Source organism: Thermobia domestica, chromosome 16 (assembly GCF_964235325.1).
Source record: "Thermobia domestica chromosome 16, izTheDome1.hap1.1, whole genome shotgun sequence".
NCBI lineage: Eukaryota > Metazoa > Arthropoda > Insecta > Zygentoma > Lepismatidae > Thermobia > Thermobia domestica.
This window is the reverse complement of record NC_137469.1, coordinates 72,359,171-72,383,052: the sequence shown is the minus strand read 5'-3', so window position 1 is coordinate 72,383,052 and position 23,882 is coordinate 72,359,171. Positions and strand designations below refer to the sequence as shown.

Below are 23,882 nucleotides of genomic sequence, written 5' to 3'. Positions count from 1 at the left end.
TAATAAAATTCTGATTATATATATAGTCGATTCTGAATACGGTAAATTAGGTAAATACCGTATTGACCTCAGTAGTAGTAATATAAAAATAGTTCTGTAAAAAATTATTCTCGTATTGTGATATATACAGGGTGTTTCAAAACAACACCGACAATGTTTGAGAGGTGATTCCTCACACCAAGATAAGACAAAGTATAGACCAACTTGGGTGCACAAATGCTTCCTTTCAAAGTTATAGGCTGCCGAAAACTTAAAAAAAAAATGAATTTTAAAGGTCCATAGCTCCAAAACTATGGGACCTATCGTAGTCGGGTGAAGACTTCACTTTGGAACTACTACGTGCTCTATACAAATATCCATGTTTCAGAATCCTAAGGGACTTCCGCAACAATTTTTATAGAGGTGGTTGGTGAGTACTTCAAGCTATATGCCCGTAACCAAACTCCCTCTAGAAAAATTGTTGCGTGAGTACCGTAGGACTCTGAAACATGTATTTTTGGATAGCGCACATATTAGTTCCTAAATAAAGTCTTGACCCGACTACGGTAGGTCCTATAGTAGTGGAGCTATGGACCTTTAAAGTTCATTTTTTCATGTTTTCGGCAGCCTATAACTCCGAAAGATAGCATTTGTGCACCCAAGTTGGTCTATACCTTTTATCTTATCTTGGTGTCAGGAACCACCTTTCAAATGTTGTCGGTGTTGTTTTGAAACACCCTGTATATGCTTCCCCGGTATTCAAATCGATCTGAGTATAGTTTTCGTATTCAATATGATCCTGACTGGGATTTTAATCTTAAAAAGAACTTTATGTTTTTCCTTATATAATATTTTCAAAGTGTGTATAATATTTCATGCTGAGTATTTTTTTTTTTTTTCATCAAAATCATCTCAAAAACTAGATATCGTATTATATTGAGGTAGTACGTACCGAAAGACATGGGAATTAGTTGAAATAGCGGAAACATCGTGGAAAACCGATCGAACGACTCGAAACAGTTCTGGTGTTGTAGCTGAACTTTTGTGAGTGCAGTGAAACATCGTGTACCATGATGATGACAACCAGTTGGGAATTGGAATTATTGGTGTTTGAACGGGGAAGATAATTGGTGCTAGACGAATGGAGTATTCGACTTCCGGAGTATTTCTTACTCTACAGTATCAAGGGTGAAGTATCGCATCGGAGGCATTACGGCTCATCCTGGATAACGCAGTAGCCGCTCACGTGTGTTGAATGACTGCGACTTACGACTTCTGGGTAGACTCGTTCGGGCAAACAGACAAGCAACAGAACATGAACTAACAACACAAGCTGGCCATCGGTAGTAGTGATTCATGTAGAATTGAGAATACGTGGATTAGAGCTTAGATGACTGACAACGTGCAGCGTGATCAAATTAATTATATTTTCAGTTGGTAGGGGCGGATGGTAGGATCCGGGTGTGGGGCAGACCCCATGAAACTATGAACCCAGGTTGTAAATAAGGCATTCTATAACCTGGTGGTAACTCTATAACTGTTTGGTGCGTGTTTACGTGTCATGGTTTGTGTCCGCTGGTCTGCTTGAACAGGACATTGATCGATTATCGTCTGCTCAGTTACTTGGTGACCTACTCCAGCCCTTTATGAACTCCGTGTACTTTGCTGACAGTAGGATTTTCCAGCATGACAGTGCGTCATGTCAAATGTCATCGGACCTCATTGGTGCATGACTTGTTTGAGAAACATTCTGGCCACTTCTATGATTTGAGTCCATAGATTTCCGGACATGAACCTTATCGAAGACATGTAAGACATCATCGAACGGGCCATACGTGCTCAGAATCCTCTACGTGCAACAACCACCGAATTGTAGGTGGCAATCAAGGCTGCACGGCTGCATATCCCTCCAGAGGACTATCAGCGACTTCTCGCATCCCTGGCATTTCGAGTTGCTGTATTTCGCCGTGCTCGAGGAGGTCCCACACGCTATTTAGTAGATAGCCCATAATTTTTGGGACTTAAGTGTATATTCAGCCAGTACGGTACAGTAACTCTTTTATCAGATATTCGTATAATTCGTTCCTCTTTTTTTCTAAGAACTTCTTTCGTTTTTCGTACTCTTTATTTTCTCTATTTATTGTATTTTTTCTATTGATTGTACCAATATAAAGATGGTACTTAATATATTTACCATCAATTTTACTTAGGTAAGAAAAACTAGTCATCTGTTTAACTTCGTTTTCCTGCTCAACTTCTGTCCTTGACGCAGTCCCCTTCGTTCCATTAACCATTTATTTCGTCTTTTTGCAATAACTATAAATATCAATGTTGCGTGGTAATATTTTTGTTAATTTTTGGCTCACCGAAATGAAAGTCTGTATGTTAATCACATTGTAAAAATCAGTTACTTCTGTTTAAATAATGATTTACAATACGATCAAAAAGTGTGTAAAATGTCATAAAGAGGAAAATCAATATGGCCATGTAAGTAAGGCTACGTGCGCTTTTCATATTGATGTCTTTTTTTATGTACTTTTGACCCTAGTTTCATTTCGAAGAAGTGTACCAGAGTTACACGAAGTGTACAGAGACAAATATTTTACGTGAATACAAGACGACGAATGCGATTCTGTATGAATGGAAACAATGCTGAATTTTTTGGCCCAATCAACCGTTAGTTCTCTTGAAGTCATTAGTCAAGTCAGGTAAATAACATAAGAAATTGCATGGAGACAGGTGAAGGCTGTAACCTGTATGGACTAAAGTCCCAAGTCTCATTTGACTGCTTCATAAAATTTAAATCTTTAATGGGGCATATAGTAGTGTGTGGTAAGGTTATTTATGTTATTTACCCTTCGTTTAAGGTGGTTATTGCCATGAGAGACTTATTTCAAGTGGTCTTCGAACTGAAGAAGAAAGAAATCGAGATGGCGAAACAACATATAGAGCAGCAGCAGATCAAATTCGGCGGCGGAAAATCTGAAACCACTTCGACTAGTAAGGTAAGAAATAATTTATTTTTCTGTGTATATACACAGAAAGATCGAGCATTAAGATGTAATCTAAATGTTCACCTAATACATTTATATTTCTGTGTGATTCTTTTTGCCATGTTTAAATTTTTAATTTATTTTGGATTCGATATTCAAGTGTATGTCTCATCAGAATTCATTTGAACTTTAAAGATTTAACAATGAATTCAACTTCTTGTCTTAATTGTTTATTAAAAAGAAAATCAAAGTTTTGTTGTTATATATAAGCATTTTAGTCGTAAACTTCAGAAAATACCTTCCATAAATATTAAGACAGTTATGGTTTCCGTATATACTACTTAATACGTAACTAGTGGATTTTCAGACTATAATGATTATAGTAGCTTTCTTTTTGCTTATCATTATTTAGAAGATTTTATGTTGAAAGAATCGTTCTAGAATTTAAAGAAATACGTTATTCAATTTTGAAAATGTTTTCTGGACACCTCTAGGTAGTAGCACGATTGATTAATTTCGTTATTCAGTATTTTAATTCATAAAGATCCATTATTGAGCTTCTTTTTCTTTCTTCTTATCCACGTGTTTTTTTTATAGAAAAGTTGTTTTTAATATCATATTAATTATTTGATTTGTTTATCTTTGAAAGTATAAAAAAAAGGTTAAAAGATTAAATGATATGAAGTTTAAATTGTCGTATTTTTATTTTCAGGTAATAATTTTGTGCATAATTAAGATTGTATTGTTTTATGTGTTTTTGCTATTATTATTAATACATATTTTATTTATTTATTTTTAATACTCAGACCTTAAGTTGTGATCTGTACTCACTGCAGCTTCTTTGCATTTTTATTTATTTATTTATTTATTTATTTATGTATTTATTTATTTATTTGTTTGTTTGTTTGGCTGTGTTGGGTTTCTGCTAATTATCCTTACGCATACGCCTTTAGCTTTTTGCAGCATATGTTTCTTCTATTTCTCATTTGCTTGGTTGTGTACTTTAATGTTGTAGAAAGAGTGCATAAACGAAAGATTGTGTTTTATAAGAAATTTTGTGTGTGTATGCTTGTGCATTTCTCGTTATGAGCTATATCGTAAAGATAATAGTATGTAGAAGAAAGAAACCAAACGGTTAACAGAGTAAAATTTATTGAAGAAAAGTTAATTCAAAAATAATTGGCAGAAGATTAAACTGTGTTACCGTATTGTCTCGAACATTGTCCGACCTCGAATATAATGCGATTTGTTATGGTTTCAGTAGAAAATTTTTAAAAAATAGTAGAAAACTTACCAAATTAAAATAACTTTTTAAGTTTTAAATTCCATCTAACATGACACATTACCAATAGCTGTTTCTTACACACGTCTAATCTGGACGAGTCAAACAATGTACAGCACGGTCACAGCAGAGTGATGTAAATGGTATAGTCATTCGCTGTATGAAATAAGCTTTTTTTTTTTTTTTTTTTTTTTTTTTTTTTTTTTTTTTTCAAGTGTACAAGGCTAGACTATACTATATTCAAGTCAGTTCATTTTCTCTATCAATCTAACTATAATTTGAATACGTACGCTGAGCTTCCGTTAGTTCTTGCAACATAATCACTCAATACTTAAAGAATACCACAGGATCTAGTTAAATACTGAGTGAATGGACATTTCTCTTATGTTGTATTTCAGTACTTTTTTTTTTTTTTTTAATCCCCATACAAGGGTTAAGCCCTTTTGCGGGAAGAGAAGGAGTAGAAATATGGGAAAGCGGTAGCTATATTCGTCTGTTCGTTGGTAACTATTAGAGCAAGAACGGTAAGAGATATCGAGAAGAGATTTTTTTTTTTTTTCAATCTATTCAGCGTCCGATAATAACTTCCATCTCGTCCGTTAATCCTCTGTTCAAACTGGAAGTGGTAGAAATCAACCGTTTCCGGTTTCAACGTTTATCGCCATAGAACAAAAATGGTAATAGATAACGACAGCCTTTTTTTGCAATCGATTCAGTGTCTCAAGAAGACATACCATCACCACCCGCAACTCTACTATAACAGGAAGTGGTTGAAATTTACTAGTATTTCCGGTTCTGATACTTATTTCGATAGATCAGTAAGAGATATCGTAAAGCAGTTTCTTGAGACAGATTGAGCGTACCAGGAATGGGTTTTGTCTTGACTTTAATCTATCTGTTTAAACCAGAAGTGACGAAATTTACAATTTCCAGTTTCATCACATAATGGATAAAATGGAAATAGATAGTGACAAGCAGTTTTTTGTTATCGATGTAGTACCGCAAGAATATGTTTCACCTTTATTTCATTCCTCTATTGCAAGCAGAAGTGATAGAGATCAATTAGCACTTTTGATTTCAATATTAATAATGTCTATAGAGCAGGGACAGTAAGAGATAGTGAATAATGGCGTTTTGATACGAATTCAGCGTCCGAGGAACAGGTTCTATCTTTCATTCTATTCGTCTATTGCAAACAGTAGTTAATAGATGTACTGCTTTAAGTTTGAATATTGATTTCACATAGCTAAAAGGTCTGCCGTAGTTTCGCGCTGAAAAACGAAACTCACTTGTTTTAAATATATTTATGGCTTTTTGGCACGTAAGGTTCAAGTTGGGACAGGGAATGGTTAAGAATGATACGAAAAGTCGCCCCGACGGCTGGTTAGCATCGTATGAACGCTGTATTCATGGTATAGTTTTCAGCTAAAAGATAAACGATGGTCTCAGGAGAGAACATGAGAATTCCATTTTTTTTCAGTTTTCGGTTTAGTAGTGGTTCATGTTGGTAGAATTAGGACTTAAATGATGATGAAATATTAAAGGGATCAGCTTGATAACTCCGGAGATATTTAAGAAAGAATAATATGATCTCAGAGAAATAACATAGTAAGCGCCTATCTCGTTGTGGCTCTCCTGTGAACTTTGAAAATGGTGATTATCAAGTTCTTCCCCTGAACCCTTCGAGTGCTTGTGAAGGCTATTTTGCTGACCGCCTAGTATTCATCATATAATAAGTATCTTTAGAACAGAAATCGGAAACTGAAGAAGCAATGAAAATACACTCATCTGTCTTTTTAACGGACAGAAAGGGAATAATGGTAATCCAATTCTGCCGATTGTTCGTCTAAGTTCTGACACTAAGTCAGCAGTTGCTAATATAGACAGTTATATTATAAAAGAAAGATAAATAATGCAGTATTGTACATTTAATCAAGCATACTGTTCAATCTGACCATGTAAAATACCTGTACAATGTAAATCCAGAATTAAACAATTTTAGTTTAAAATCAAGACTAACTCTTGAATGAATCGGGTGCTCAAAATTTTGTTTCTTGCTTCCGATATCCGTTAAAAGGAGTTCCGTAAAACCCAGGAATGATTGTACTGGAGGACTAAATTTAGAAAATACTGCTCAAGCCCGGAAACCTGATTCGAATTGTTGATTCACTTAAATTCCAGGAAGAGACTATGACCCTTCCTTGTCCCCCTCCTTTCTCCTCCTATCTGACGTCCATATGGAGGACAAACTGTGAACTCTTTCCCTACTTAGTGGGGTCGCGGTAGCTCAGTGGTAGAGCATTCACCTCTGGTGTATGGTGTCCTCGGTTCGATCCCATCTCGCGCCAAGTGAACTTTGTGATGGATAAACACCGTGTTTGTGGGTTTTCTCGGAATTCTCCCGTTTCCTTCCACTTTCTTCATTCTACAATTTCATCATTTCTCATCATCACCGTCTCCTTTAGCCTAGCCGGCATAACTGTGGAACGTAAAACTTAAAGATTTTATTTTAAAGATTTGTTTCCCTACTTACACCACAAATAAACACCATAGTAATGCAAGGGACGGATATTTACAATTTTGTCTTGTAGAAGTTTTCTTTTTACCCTGATGTTGCTGCATTTAAATCTGCCCTGTTGTAAATTAGAAAAATACAACTTCAATACTTATATTAATTTGTTGTTTGTTAATTTTGACTATGTAGGTCTTTTTTACTTGTTTGTTGTAGCTCGTTTTAAAATTTTTCATCAGTACGCTCTCTTGATACTAAGCTTTTGCTATATTAGATGACTCAAACTAATTGTTTCGTTGGCTGTGTGATGTTCGATCGTGTATAGTTATATTACGTTAGTGCGTGACTTATAGTTGTATAGTAGGTATGAAAACCATTGCAATTAAGTTAGTGTGAAATAATGGGTTTGTACTAGTTTCTAATATGAACTTACTGTTTATTAACAAACGATTTATTCGTTCGCTATGTCATTTCTTTTATATCTTTTTAATTAGCACGTTTGTTTGTGTTGGGTAGCTTGATAGTTGTTGGTAGTACTATGTTGCAAGTAATATATGGTAGTAATCGCATTTTTAACATCTCTTGTTTTTTTTTTATTTATGTAATGAAAATTCGTTTCGTTTTAAGCTTTGATAAATGTTACCTTATTTGTTATGTAATAATTTTGTTTCCGAAGGTGTACGTTTGTAGTTTTTATTTACCAATATTTCGTTCATTTAGGTATGGTCTTCATGAAACGTTTAGTTAGTTCTCATTCGTAATAGAAATTATTTTTGTCATTTCGTTGAGTTCCTTCATGAGCTAAAAATGAATATATTGAAGTTTTCTAAAATTACATGATAAACAAATTTCTTACTTTTGGTTTTTTATTCTGTATAGAAACTTCGAAGTAATAGTAGTAGTAGTAGTAGTAGTAGTAGTAATAATATAGACTAAGATTCTCACTGTAGTTCAAAATATAAATGAAATACTGCATGCAATAAATTAATACAGAAACATATAGAAAATTATCTTTCTATATTAACTACTAATTGTATTAATAGGGTGCATATTTAATATAAACTTTTTTTTTTTTCACAGAAGTACCCATAAGTAACAATGGCACACTCGACCGTAGACGTTTCAGTGACGGTTTATAATCTTCTTCAGTCTATTTCTTTAAAGAAAGAACATTGCTTGAAGAATTACATTGTAGTCGAAATTTCCTTCACATGTAAACAAATTAAAATATTCTTCTTTCACTATGTATATGCTTTTTTGCCGTAGAAATAAAATGTATTATAGTATTATAGTTTTAGATGTCCTTCGTCTTACATTTGTGATACTTCCTCCTTATGTGTATTAAAGCTCGCTGAAAAAAGCAATAGATATATATTGTATATCTACACCCAAAATCAACTTATTACACAGTTTTTAAACATTGGAAATAAAGAAGTTATTTTGATCAGAAGAAATAATACAGTGAGTGAAATCTAGTATTCATTGTTGTTGAATTTTGGTAAACGTTCAGTGAGTGGGTGTAGAAATAAGTAATATATCAACTGCTTCTTTAGCATTCTTCAACACACATAAGGAGGAGCACAAAATGTTGGACGGAGGATGCCTACAACTATTCTACATTAACACATTAAGTTTTTATTTCCATAGTAGAGAAGCATGTACATAGTGAAAGAAGAACACTTTAATTTTATGATACACAAAGAGCGGAAAAGTGCATGACTAGACCGAGATTGGAACCCGGTATCTTCAGCGTACCGTGCCGTTATGTTAACAACTACACTACCCAGTTCGCCGCCAGAACAGCTAAATACTCTCTCACTCGTGAAGCCAGTCTCCTTTGACACAGACCACATTGTTCGTACCACAACTTCCTCTTGTGCTTGGACAATCTATTGTCCATGTTCAGAACACCTCTGATGGTTGTATTATCATTATATTAACGGAAGGAGAAAACAACAACCGTCACTGAAATGCCCGCCGTCCATTGTTACTTGTAAGAGTGCCATTGTTACTTGTAAGTGCTTGCGTGAGTAAAAAAAGCTTTGTTTATGTATGGTATCTCTGTATACTTTATCGCAGTAGCTTAGTCAGAAACTTAAGCCCCGTAAAATGTTGCAATTTACTTCTTGAAAAACTAGAAGGATTAACATTCAAACGATGCGGCAATTTCATGATTAAAATAATAATATCTGCCTACCAGTTTTATATGAATAAAGCCAGTTTAGAGCACGTATGTGTCAAGGTGCTAAAACCACGTGGGCTTGTCAGAAAAGGAAACCCCAAGACTAGAATCAGAAAACATATGGGAAATCAAGGAAAAGAATGATGACATTTCTGTTTCTGCGTTTTTAAAACATTCATTGGAATATGGATATAGCATTGAAAGTGTTAAAACACTAACAGTAAACAAAAATTCTCAGACACTAAAACATCCAAAAGATTCAAAATCTCGAACAGTTTTGAGGTATTCCTTACGTCTTCGTTAGTGCTTTTAAAGAAAACTTTTAGCTACATAGAAGACATTATATATATATATATATAATTCTTTGCTTGTCTGTTGTGTAGAATAAAAATGATAAGTTTGTAGTTCGATAGTGAGATTTCCTTTTCTTTCTAATTTATGAGTAATGCAACATTCTTGGTATGTTCTTCTACATAATATCACAAATAACATCCAATAAACAATCTTGAACTAACACAAATTGAGAATACAAATAGAGAGATACATTTTCAATAATTTTATACTGTAACGATTAGATCAAAGTAATCTCAACAAAAATATTTGTAACATTATTGATAATTACTCTCGAAAACACAAGCGCTGTAACTTTTCTTCATAAAAAGATTCCCATTCATGTGATTTGATTAATTGAAGTGTTACTGAGGACGTCAGTGTCGAAGGTTACTTACTCCTATTTGTTCCTTTAACTATGGTTCGTTACTAATTTGTTTTACGTAACATGGTAGTTTGTGCTTGCGATGTAGTATTTACTCATCATCGTTACAACTTCCTTTTTTTTTTTTTTTTTTTCTTTTTAATATTGGAAACAATTCGTATACCAGAGCTATATAATGGAAAGTGTTATACTATACACCATGTTAAAATGAATCTTTTAATCTACACTAACTGTATCCACTCCTGCCCACCCTGCTTCCCAATGAGGAAAAACGGTAAATCTTTGGTTTTAATTCAACTCTAGTGATTCTGTATAAATAATCTATCTATTAAAATGCTACAATAGCAATAAAAGCGCCTGATCTCCAACCTCTAACGTTTGATTTCAAACCTTTGATTTACGGTTATTTGTGATTCACGGTTAACAAAGATAAACACTTTTAAAGTATGTGTACTTTAAATAAATCATTTAAAGCTCTTTTTCATTAAGTTTATCTTTTTAAATTATTGTTCAAAGCCTTTGTATTTTAATAAGCCTTCTCCAAAATCAATGCAAGTGAATTGTGCTGCCATCTTTGGAGTTCTTTTAAACTATACGTTTGTGGACGTTTATATGTTTATGGCCAATCCTTACGACAATGAGATCTCGGAAACTACAGGCTCTAGAAAGATGACGTTTTCACTGATCGATTGCAAATTTTGTGTACATTGTCCAGTTCTAATTGAATATTTAAAAAAATATGGCCATTATTTCTTTATTACATTTTTACAGGTGCACTGGAAAAGCCCAAATTTAAAAATAAAAAAAATAAAAAAAACTAATGCATCATGCACTACGCATTATACATTCCAACACCACATAATTGTATACAGGGGTTGCATATCTCAGACGTTTGTTTCATGGCCAAATTATAATGAAAAACGAAGAATAACCATTTCTCCAGTCTAGTTGAACTTTTATTGTTTGGAATGTTCTGCCGAATGAACACCATATATCACTGACATTATAATTAATTGTGTGTGTAATATATTTGCTTATTACATATTGCATGCAAGAAGAAAGAAAACACTGATCATACATGAATTAAAAACTCCAACCGGAAGCAGGCTCAAATCGTGAAAGCGGTGCTAGATGTTGAAAAAAATAACCGAAAAAATCTCTCCTTTACGGTATCTATTGCCGATTTTTATAAACACTTCTTTCAGTTGTGTCTGTGAAGGGACATGACAAGGAGATTCATGCTCATATGTCAGCGTTTCCCAACCTTTTTCAACTTGCGGCACGCTACGGGTGTAACTTGAATTCTCGCGGCACACTCTTAGATATTACTATTATTTGCAAATATAAAATACCATGGTAATTTTTTTCTGTGATTACTGATTATCTCACAGAAATGAAAGCTCGATCACTGGTTTTTCCCTATGCTAATTCATTATGCTTATTTTTTATTCTAATTTTATAATAGAAAACAATTGCAATGAAATATAGGACTCAGATTTTTAAAAATACGCTTTCTTTTTCGAAAACTGTATCCAACCTTTCACTAAGAACGAAGATCACTAAATAACGAACGATGTATTAACCATTATTATTGCAATTATTATATTATTGCATATTATTGCAATCACACAGCTTGCAATGCGTCGAAGTCAAAACACACCTGTTGAACAAAATGTTGTTCTATCATTCACGTGCGAATGAGTGTTCTACGAACATTCACTTGACGCGTACCGTACAAGTGCTTCCATTTCTCGGTGCTAGTATGACACTCAATTGAAGCGTAACATAGCAGCTAACCGTGGAAATGTGTACGAGCCGAAATACTGTCTGCTACACAGTAATAGATGTAGAATAATATATTACAATTACAGTATTTTTTTCCATGGTAGAAATTCATAGTAATGTGAAATACAAAAATATACATTTTTTCCTATGTCTTGCAATTTGGTTGATATAAAATTGATAATTTTGTTTCGATTTTCTCGCGGCACACCAGTGTGCCGTGGCACACCGGTTGAAAAATGCTGTAATATGTGAATGATGCGCTGTGTAGAGAGCGCAGGTTCAGCTTGTCTATATATTAAAATGCTAGGTGTATATGTTTTGTCCACAATCCTTTCCACAATGAGATCTCGAAAACCACAGTGCTAGAAACGTGTCGTTTTCGCTGGTCGAGTCCAAATTTTGTGTAGATTGTCCAGTTCTCATTCAAATTTTCAAAAACTCTGTCGTTATTGTTCTATTCAACATTTTAGGGGCCGTTTTGAGCTCATAAGATTAACATTGTTGCAGGCCGAAACTACGGTGTTAGGCAAACAGTAGAGAAGTTACCTATGGCGGATTAACGGGCATTGCAGGCGCTGTGCTTAAATCTGAATGGCAAAACCTATTGCATGCTGGCAACTTCAAAGGCCTGAAGAGATGCAATCAGGCGTATCGGACGGATATGGATTTATTAGAAAAAAAATATTTCCACTTGATATCGTGTTACTTCTACAAATTTGCTACAAACTCACTCCAACATCTATGCATAGCAATTCACTTCCTTTGTGAGTCTCCTATCCTTCATATTTGTGTGAGTAAGGAGACATATACAGTGGGAAGGAGATTCATGGTCATAACAGACCGATGCGCTGAGTAGACAGCGCAGGGTTCAGCTAGTAGTTGATTAAAATATTAACTCTGAGATTTTTAAGGTGGTGTTTTGTAATTCGTGTTTCATTATATCCTTTAGTGTTTATTCTTTTTACTTATCATATATTAATATACACTGCCTAAGCATAAGATTAACTTCATTTCGAGGGTGACACGGTGGAAGAGCGCTTACCTCTCGTGCATGGAGCCCCTTGCTCGATCCCCGGCCAAGTTCGTGGTGGACAACATCGTGTTCGTGGGTTTTCTCGGGGTACTCCCGTTCCCTCCTACTTTCTTATTCCATCACATCTTTCATCTTGTCTTAATCATCCTCTCCCTTAACCTAAAGGGCTCAATTGTGGGACGTTAAACTGAAAGATTTCATTTCATTTCATTTTCACTTCATTTCGAACGTTAAGTTTCGTGAATGTTCTATTTTGTGTGATTAAGAATTGATTTCAATTCCAGACGAATATGCAATAACTCTTAATTCTCTCAATCTTTTCTCCTTTTATCGATTTGTGATGTATTCCTAACCGGGTAACCAAGAAAGTTCCTGGCCTTTGGTGAGAGTGTCGTGACTACGCGGACAGTGTAAAGGTGGTTTAACAAGTTTAAGGACGGTAATGAAACACTAGAAGACGCACCACAAAAGATCAACACCTGTACAAAATGAAGATCTTCAGGCAGTAATTGAGGCGAACAGTGGCCAGACATGTGAGGAAGTGGGACTACAATTCAGTGTGAGTTGAGAAACCATTCGGCATCATCTTCATCAACTTGGGAAGCACAACTAATTGGGTCGACAGGTCCCACATGATTTCACTCCAGGCCAGAAGGAAGCGCGAGCAGACACCTGTGTTTCTTTGCTGTCTCGTCTGAGAAAGGAGCCATTTAGTCATTTTCTGGACAGGGTATTGACATGTGATGATAAGTGGGTCGTACACGAAGCTCCACGGCGCCGTCATCATTGGTTAGCATCCCATGAGCCGGTTCCGAAACAGGACTGCAGCAGAAGGTCCTCCTGTGTGTTTGGTGGACTGCTCGCTGCATCATGCATCTGGAACTGATACCAGCAGGTCAGTGCATCAATGCAACTGTGTACTGTCAGCAGCTGAGCCGTGTTCAAGAAAAACTGAAAACTCTGAAGCCATCACTTCTGAATCGCAAAGGGGTCCTCCCGTTACAGGACAGCGCTAAGCCCCACGTTGCTAGGATGACCCAGGACACCATTCTATCCCTTGGATGGGAAACACTATTGCATCCGTCATAATCCTCGGACATTGCACCGTCCGATTATCACTTGTTCCTTCCTGGGAAAATCACCTTAGAGGACTCCAGTTCAAATCCCTAGTAGAGGCGCAAAATGCACTTGATACCTTCTTCGCTTCACGACCCACCAAGTTCTACCGTGATGGAATCCATGACCTTCCAGAACGTTGGCAGAAGGTCGTCGATGCTGCTAGGAACCATTTTTGATCTTCCAGGTAGGTCTTAGGTGACATATCGATGTTCGAAGGTGGTGGATGAAAAAGCGACAGAACTTTCTTGGTTACCTTTATAATATATTGTGTCTCGGGGAGGAATTTTGGTAAATTTTGAAAATCACTGCTCCAATAACTCTTTAATACGATGTATTCGCTGAATGTAAGGATTTTGATTTCCATGAAAGTTCTTTGTTTTTCCTTGTAGTCAACACTTCTGCTTGAGTGAGAACTTGTATGCTTTTCCTTATTCTTTAGAATGGGAAAAATGATCTTTCCTGGTTTTGTAAATTCCTTCGTAGTACTGAATCAAATTTCCCTCCTATATCAACTATTCTTAATTTTGAAAGAAGAAACTAAATACTTTCTGGGGCAACCTGAAGACCACTCTGATTTTGCTTACAGTGAGTAACAGGCAGTCGACGGTATCATTCGAGGATTAAGCTCCAGTCTCTCGATAACTATCGATTCTTGAGCACGTTTTTCCTTTACATCGTAAAATCAACCACTCATGAATATAATCCAACTATCAGACTGAGTGAATAAGTTGGTCTTCTTCAAACACTTCAAGCACTTAAGTTTCCATCCACTAGCTGGCTAAGTTGTACCATTCCATAGATTAGAGCTGCACTACATCATAACTCCAAACTAATGAGCTAGACACTTCTAAACGCCTTTCAAGCACCTCTGGTTTACTATCATCACAAATTGTTCCTTGTATTCATTCTTCAATCTTCTGGAGTTTTAGATGTTCGATTTTTATTGCCACGGTGTCTTCAGAGATACCATAGGATGTTGTTCTTATTCCATAAGTTTCAAACAGGTAATACTCCTCCTATTTAGCACAGGTCTGTTCTATATTTTGCTTGTGCCTTTCACGAGTAATGATCTTTAAAATATCTCTGGACTTCTGTTCTCCTGCAAAGAAAAGAACAAAATATTATTTTTTATCCCAAGCAAAGTAGGAAGGTTGGTGCAGGCAGATGTTGATTAAAAGCCCCACAACCTCGTCAAGCTCTCTACCTCTGTGAGGCCCTACTTTTGACTGGAGAGGGACGTAAGATCATATGCACCATTTGATCGTACGCCAGAGAACCAGATTCTAGAAAATTCCTTGATATTTCACTTAGTAAACCCTTGGGAATTCCTTTAATGTCAAAGGTTTTGCTGCGATACTTTATCAAGTAACTTGCTAGTAGATGATGATGAGGTGAAGAGTGGGGGAATTCTAACAAATTCCTTGGTATTTCACGACGCAAACCCTTTGGTATTCTTTCAATCCCAAAGATTTTGCTGCGATACTTTACCAAAGAATTTGTTATTATCAGAAAAAAAAGGGGGAACAGAGAATGATGAAGTAAAAGTATGCTAATGTTTGTGTGTAGAGGATGTTTGAAGATGAGAAAATAAGGAAATTCGAAAGAAAGTATTGGTGTAAGCAATGAGGGAAAATGAAAATAAATGAATAAAATGCTGCTATGGTTATAAAGGAACATTGTTGTATTTTTTATTTTATTTTTTGCTCTTAAATCGACATTTTCTTGTAATTATTGTTTCATCACTATTGTTGTTAATTTATTCAACGATTAGAGCAATAATGTGTTGGTTCTTCTCGTGTATTCTAACATAAAAATACACTTTCTTACGAGGTTTGTAATTGATCTCTTGCAGTGCTCCTAGTATTTCTGAGACAAATTTCGCAATAACGAAACAAATTTTTCCTTTTAGAAGTTAAATCTCACGTAGGTTGTAAATGGCGGTATTTCTGCATTTATGATAACTGTTTTACGCGTGCTTATAAAGAAGTGCATTTCTATTGTATTTGTAAAATGACATATTCACTAAAACACTATATCAGGTAGTCTAAAAATATTGAGCCTTTTTCACACGAAATGGCATCTGTGTACAAAATCTTAGAGTATATGAGACCCAGGCTTGCCAACCATACGATAATAATTTATCGAAATATAGTCATTTAAGCCTTAATGATATATACGATAATAGGTGAATATACGATAATTTTAGAATACATACGTTTTTGCAGTCTTTGAATGAGCAAATAAATTGCAAATGTGCACTAAATAATAATAAAACACACACACTAAGGTTTTTAACAGTCAATTCTGATCAAATAAATCGCTAACGATTTGCGAATTGGCAAATGGCAACCTTGCTTACCTTCTTTAAACTATGTTTAGGAGGGAATGGAAATATTGTTGTTGTTCAAAGTACAATAGTGTTTATAAGGATCAAAAAAAGAAAAAAAATGAGGACAGCGACGCCGATTTAAAGTTGGAAACTGAAGATTGCTAAATAAGTTTAATATATATTATTAGTAGTATTATACTTGTTTCTTCACTTATCACGTGCACAACGAATATACGATTTTTTTTGGTAATATACGATAATTTTAGAAACGAAAATTGATAATTTTGTTCTCTGAGGTTGGCAACTCTGGCCAGATTTAAAGTCATTTGTCAGCTTCTAGTCTATATATTAAAATGCTAGGTTTATATGTTTGTCCCCATTACTTTTCGACAATGAGATCTCGAAAACCACATGTGCTAGAAACATGCCGTTTTCGCTGGTCGATTCCAAATTTTGTGTAGATTGTCCAGTTTTCATTCAAATTTTCAAAAACCCTGTCGTTATTGTTCTATTCAACATTTTAGGGGCCGTTTTGAGCCCATAAGATTAACATTGTTGCAGGCCGAAACTACAGTGTTAGGCAACCAGTAGAGAATTTACGTATGGTGGGTTGACGAACATTACAGGCGCTTTGCTTAAATGTGAATGGCAAAACTTATTGTATGCTGGCAACTTCAAAGACCAAGAGACGCATTGAGACGTACTCGGACGGATATGGATTTATTAGAAAAAAATATTTCCACTTGATATCGTGTTACTTCTACCAATGCTACAAACTCACTCCAACATCTATACATAGCAATTCACTTCCTTTCTGAGTCTCCTATCCTTTATATTTGTGTGAGTAAGAAGACATGCACAGTGGGAAGGAGATTCATGGTCATAATAGAACGATGTGCTGAGTAGACAAAGTAAAGCATAATATCCTATGAGTTATACATTCTAGCACAACATAGTTGTATGTAGGGGTTATATATCTCTCAGGCGTTTTTTTCATGCCCAAATTATAATGAAAAACGAAGGATAACCATTTCTCCAGGCTAAGATGAATCTTTATTGTTTGGAATGTTTTGCCCAACGAACACTATATATCATTGACATTATAATTAATTGTGTATGTAATATATTTGCTTATTACATACTGCATGCAAGAAGAAAGAAAACACTGATCATACATGAAGTAGAAACTCCAACCGGAAATAGGCTTAATGTTGCGAACGGTGCGAGATATTGAAAATATAATCGAAAAAATCTTCCCTTTATGGTATCACTTGCCGATTTTTATCAAGACATTTTTTACTTGTGTCTATGAAGGGACACGTACAAATTGTAAAGAATGACAAGGAGATTCGTGCTCATATGTGAGTGATGCGCTGTGTAGAGAGCGCAGGTTCAGCTAGTGATAAAATAATTGGTGGACTAACAAAGTGAAAAGAAACGGGAAGACACTCATAGGGATGATGATGTTCGTTACGAGTTAACCGATGACACTAGACGTATGTAAATTCTCTAGCAATTGGCCATCGTGCTCCTGCGAGGAAAGGTTAAGAATTTGGGGTGAAATTATAAACTGTGGGTTTAATCTTGTTTATCCTTGTAGATAGTACATAAATAGAAATTTAAATTAAACCAATAAACAGTGATCAAAACGCAAATTTCTAATACATCATGGAAATAACGGGAATTCTAAATTGTAAGGTTCCGCATGTCCCCATAACATGCGATAACCATGTGTACTAACACGTGCTGATAGTAAATAAAAACAAGTAGACGACGGTCCCGAAGAGGAATCGCCCACCATCGCCAACAGTCGTGAGGACGAGGATCACCGAAGGAAGCCGACACTTCAGGATAAAAGGGAGCTGCACGCCTCGACCAGTATCAATCTGCCCAGGTTGATCAAACCACCTAAAACCCCTTTTATGATGCTTGGTCACCGAGAGGTACCTTTCTTGGTCACCGGGTTCCTGTCTACAACGCTTGGTCACCGGGTTCCTACCCTCTCTCACGACGCCTGGTCACCGAGAGAAACCTCACCAGCAAAAGCCCACGACGCTTGGTCACCGGGTTCCTATCTTAATCTAACCCAATATATTAGGGAAACTACTTATTATAACTTTTGTATTTAAGAAGACTTTTTATAATAAAAGGTGAAGGGAAAGTTCAAATCCCGAGTACATTAATTGCTCTACCCAAGAAATTTTACAATATGCATGTGGAAAAATTAACATTTGTTTTGGGATACTTAAAAAAGAGTAACTTTTTGAAATCTAACCCACAGATTAGATTACTAGAAGTCTAAATGGAAGTAACTTGTATACCTTATAAGTGTAATGTATGTTTTGATTAGGAACGAGTGAGAAGTTACTTGTATGTTATCTATGTAGAGTATCTATAAAAATATCTATTCCAGAATGGTGCTGGAGCCTTAGATCAAATAGCATCTAAAATGCGGACCATTAAAGAGGACTTCAAGGAAGGTAGCTCCATAGCTGCCTCTTCAAAGTCAGCACAACAGACATCCGAAGTGATCGCCGATCTTCTAGATTTGGAAATCGAATTAAACAGTATACAGCAGGGTATACATCAGATGGAGAAAATCACCCCGTCAGATCCGTTTGGACCAGTAGCAGCTAAAGAGGACCCATTTGGTTCAGATCCTTTTGGGGATTCCTTCACCCCACCTTTTACAGCTACAGAACCACCTGTGAAAGATCCGTTCGAGACGATCAAGTTTCTACCACCTCCTCCTTCTGCTAAAGATTCAGGACGTTCGGATCATTTTAAATCTTCCAGAGCCTCACGATCGCAAGCAATACATTCTACTTCTTCTGATCGATATTCTGCCCTTTCTGAAATAAAGCAGGAAGCTCCTGTGCAAGATTCGTGGTTTGACCAAGATACAGATGCTTTATTTGGAGATAATGCTCTATCACCTCCACCAACTGCAACATCTATAACTTCTCAGAACGAAGCAATTAGTACATCTGCTGAAAGTGTAGAGAAAATTGATCAGGTAAATAGTTGGGAAAATTGTTTCATACATGTTTTGTTCTTATTACAAAAGTTACACTGTACGAAGAGGAGTTCAGGTAAAGAAGGTAAGCAGTGTTTTCATCTCGATGTTACGCACAGAGCAACCATATACGTAAATGATATTCCATATTTTCTTACTAAAGTATCAGTGCATTGTGCATTGTAGAATATGTTGCACTTTTTATTATGTTCCCACTGGAAATATCAGGGAAACACACTGTAACACTGTACAGCGTGTTCGAATCATCATTAACTTGATTAGCTAACGTGTTATTTCCACTATTTCGGGAACTATCTGTACATTCGAAAACAACAATAATAATAATACGCTTTGAAGTTAAGCTGATTGGAAAAGGAATATTCCGTAAAGCTGTAATTTGTAAATAGATAGAGGTACCAGTAGCCTTCGAGTGATCGCTGCTCAGTAGTTTCTCAAACTGATGCCTTATTTTGAATGAAAGATATCAGGAAATAACGTTAAGGTGAGTGTAAAGGGACAGATTTTGCCGATAGATGTCACTGCAGTGTTCGTATCTCTCCCATGTATTTTTTACCCTTGACGAAAATTTACAATTTCTTCTATAAATTTCATGCTAGAGATTTCAAATTTTTGGAGGAGGAACTTCATAATCTATTAAAGGGAACAATCCGTGCCGATTTTTTATTTAAAATTTTCGTCATTGCTGAAACAGTTCGAACTGTTCGATTGTTAAAGGTTTGGATATCCATTTCAACAATCAAGCCATTTCAACAATGAAAAAAATTCTAAATAAAATATCGGCACGGATTATTGCCTTTGGTAGATTATGAAGTTCCTTTTCTAAAAATTTGAAGTCTGTAGATTGAAATTTGTAAGAGAAATCGTGAATTTTCGTGAAAGATACAAAATACATGGGAGAGATAGGAAGACTGTAGTGCCATCTATCGGAATAACTTGTCCCTTTAAACCAACCTTAAGTAGAATTGCTAATCACACGTCACTTCACTTAAAATGGCGGGCTAGCCGTAATCCGCAGTAATTGATAATATCATTGAGTTTAATATGGATACGATTACAGAGGTTTCTGAAAAGAGCTGATCAGGATTCTTTCAGTATGATTTTACTACTTCTGTAGCTTCTAAATTTTTTTCTAAAAAGTCACCTCCTAAATTTCTTTCTTTCATTGAAAATTCCGGAATAAATAATGGTTTTAAAGAGCCCTTTAAGAAAGATAGATACATATATTAAAATTGCTTTCCACTTCTCATCATAAATGTCAGTACATACAAACTAAAGCTTAAGTATGCTCGCTCTTAATACGGCTTAATATTCGTCTCACAGTTTCAAAATGCTTATTACTTCTTTTAGAATTACGTCAGAGAGAAGAGTAAAAAAGCCGGAAAGAATCCAATTTGCTTCGAGCACCTAGTTATTTTCAAGCATGCCAGGTCAGAACCAACTAAAATATGCATGAAAAGAGAACGGTAGTATTAGTGACTTAACTGTTTTTTACATGACTGAAATGTACATCGGTCTTTTGCCCAAACCTAATGACTTTCATTTTGCTGTAGAGAAAAAAAAAAATAATAATAATAATAAAATAAAATTTACTAAGTATGAAAACGTTTAGGAATTGACAGTAAGTATTATTTGTGTGTGTGTGTGTGTGTATCTGTGTATTATTAGTAGTAGTAGTAAAATAATGCATATTTATATAATTCTTTCCCTTTCATGTCAGATGCAAGTTGTTGTAATTTGTGTTTTATTTGACATTAAGTATTCTTTTCCTTGTACGTAGTGTTCTCCCTACCCCTACTTCTATCTTTCTGACGAATATAGATGCTAGGCACTAAGAGCCATTCAAAGCAGTGACGTACGCAGTGATCTGCATCAAGGGAGGGTCCAAGCTTCCAAGTTCATATTGTTTCAGGATTTTTGTATAGTATATTTTAATATGGTAAATATTTATATTTTCATAATATCTTGTTCAAGGTTGTGTTCAAAAACCGTAACCTCCCTTTGCGTACGCCACTGATTCCAAGTAAACATTATGAGATATATATATGGAATGTCGCAATTTTTATTGAAACTATTCTAAATTCGTAATCACTCATTTTATGCTAGTGAACATATCTGTATTTGTGTCAGTGAGAAGTCACACGTGATCAGCTTCTGATTACTGCAAATACACTGCTTGTAAATTATACTTCGCTTCCGCCTTAGTAGTTATATGTATGCATTCTTTGTAACATAGCGCACTATGATGTGAGGCTAAGACTTCTGCTTATCTCTCGGAATTCTTCATTCTTACTACAAGTATGTTTTGTGGTGGACACGTGTGTGTCACGTACCGTAGCATTGCTTATCAAAGCTTGTAAATAGCTTTCCTCTCTTTTCTATTAGATGTGTAGTTAAACTATCAACTATCATTGTAATATATCTTCTTGATCTTCTTGAAACTTGGATTGAAGAATGATAGCAATATGTAGTTTGATTATCTCTCAAAAGATGTCCTTCCGTACATAACTGTACATAACATAACACTACATATACACAACTGTTACTTTACGTAACTGTAAAATGAACGCAGATTGCCGGCGCACGGTTGTCGTTTGAAGAGCGTTAAGAGTATTTAAAAGTGGTATTTCAAGTCTGAGAACATTGTTCACGCCAACGTGTTCATTTTATAGTCATATAAGTACATCTGTCGAGAGATAACCATAGTACCCATTGCTATCAAATTCAATCCAACTTCGAGATTCTTCCAGATATTATGTTGAAGCGTATGTGTGTGTGTGCGTTTTTAACGGACTCTGTGTATATATATATATATATATATATATATATATATATATATATATATATATATATATATATAAGCTGGTTACTGAAGAGTAAGTAGTAGAAATACTTTAGTAGTTGTTTCCTCGTCTTCCTGGGTCCTGTGATGGTATGGTCCTGTGGTGAAGGTTAGTATTAAGTTTCGTTGATTTATTGAGTTTCAGATCACAACTGTCATTTGTTATTGTACGTTCATGTGTTATCTGTTACAATAGTCTAGCACTGTACTCCAGCACAATACCTTGCTATTACATATATTTATATATACAGTGTTATTAGAAATGATCTTTCCGATTATCAACCTGAACAAATCTCTCTTAACAACGCTCAAAACGTGAAAGTGGTATCAAAAATTTTCAGCGGCTGGTAAAGCTGTAGTGTAGTTATTGTTTTCGCCGCTAGGATGATAGGAGAGAAAATGGCGGGTCAATGCAGATAGGAAGGCGTTTTGGGTGTTGTGTTTTCACGTCTGCCAGTCTGTTATCACTGTAATTTTAGAAGGGGGTTTGGTGAAGATATACACACTGGGCACAGGATCCGTGAGTAGTATTTCGATTTTAAAGCAAAGTCAACCGGCCATCCACCAGTAAGTGAGGTAGCTGTGGAGCGTGTGTGGCAAGAAATGGACTCCAGGCTAGATTGTGTCGAGTGGCATAGGGAGTTCACACTGAGTTCATGTGATGTTGTGAATCAAATGTAAAACAAAACGTTTTGAGTTTCCATTTTCTTTGATACCACTTTCACGTGTCTGAGTGTTATTGAGCGAGATTTGTTCAGTTTTTTTTTCAGGAAGATCATTTTCAATAACATGGTGTGTGTATATAGTATATTATTGGATGTGTCAAAAGTCCAGAGCCATAGATTAACTCTGTTACGAATACAAATTAAAAAAAAAAAAAAAAAAAAAATGTTGGAAACAGATGGTTTTCAATCTAAAATTGTGGAATTCTCGCAATCGTAATAGTCGTTTGAGCTCTACACTGGTAAAGCATCCTATGTTAAATGAAAAAGCAGTTTTCATTTCAGTAGGCTGTTCAAGCGAATCGTAAGGGCACGCAAGTGTCTCGTGGAACCTAGCATGCTGAAATAATGTGACATAAGGCGCCTTAGCAGTGTAGATCCCAAACAGCTGGTCTGATTTGAAAAATTCCACCATTTTAGATTGAAAAACCATCTATTTTCAACAACTTTCCTGTCTTTCCATTTTTTCGTTTCTTTGCCAATAATGGAGTTGGCCTATGACCTGGCATTTTGATACACCCTATATATCTCAGTCAAATATGATATCTAAGTTATTAATATTTTTCCGAATCTGATTTCTTTCTGTGCTTTTGTAAGTGTGAAAGGTAAGCTATTGCTAAGATGAAACTACGTTTACAAAATAGGTAGGGAATAAGTGTTAAGGATCAAGGAATTCGAACTGAGCTTATATATACAATTAAATTGTTAATTAGGCTTGTATTAATGGTAGATGATTATTTAATAAATAGCACGAAAAATAATCTTCAAAGCAGACGGTGTAGGCCACGTGCATTTTGCAATGCTATGGTTGGTTAATTGCTTCATGGGGACAAAAATCGAAACTTTCGCTAGAAGTTTACTAGAAGTTTATTATTAAAGTTTTGTTAAGCATCTGCTTGAAAAAATGAGTTTTTTCGCCATTATAGATATATGTGTACCAGTTTAACTGCATACTTCAGGGAAATCCGTAAAAAAATATATATCCCTAATTTATTTTCGAAAAGCAAAATGTGACATTAAAAATTTAAGAATAAACCAAATATTCGATAAGAATTCTTACATTTTAAGTCTAATATCTACATTTTCAAATTTAGTGAAATTACTAAATGCGCAGATTCAATTCACCTTAGTTTTCGAGTATAAGTATTCGACCCTACTGGGAAACTCGATTTAAAGCTTTCATTACTGCTAATCAGCAGTTCACTGTACTGAATTTGTGTATTTCAGGTTCATTAAGAGCAGTTTATCGTGCGTCATTACTTTTTATTAATTTCAGTTGTTTTGTTTCTTACAGGTTTTACTACTATAGGCAACAAGCAAAAAAAAAAAAAAAAAAAAAATTTATGCTGTCATGA

General features: G+C 35.3%; 1 protein-coding gene across 4 annotated transcripts in view; it reads left to right on the top strand.

The window, feature by feature from the left end:
• The window catches only part of Dab (DAB adaptor protein), a 172,962-nt gene that overhangs the window by 123,253 nt on the left and 25,827 nt on the right, over positions 1-23,882 (top strand). For 3 of the 4 annotated variants that reach the window (XM_081742583.1, XM_081742585.1, XM_081742586.1), the window contains 2 exons: positions 2,847-2,984; positions 18,343-18,945. In XM_081742583.1, the coding sequence (XP_081598709.1) occupies positions 2,847-2,984; positions 18,343-18,945 (741 nt within the window). The remainder of the gene's footprint in view (positions 1-2,846; positions 2,985-18,342; positions 18,946-23,882) is intronic. The other variant, XM_081742587.1, reaches the window with a different exon arrangement.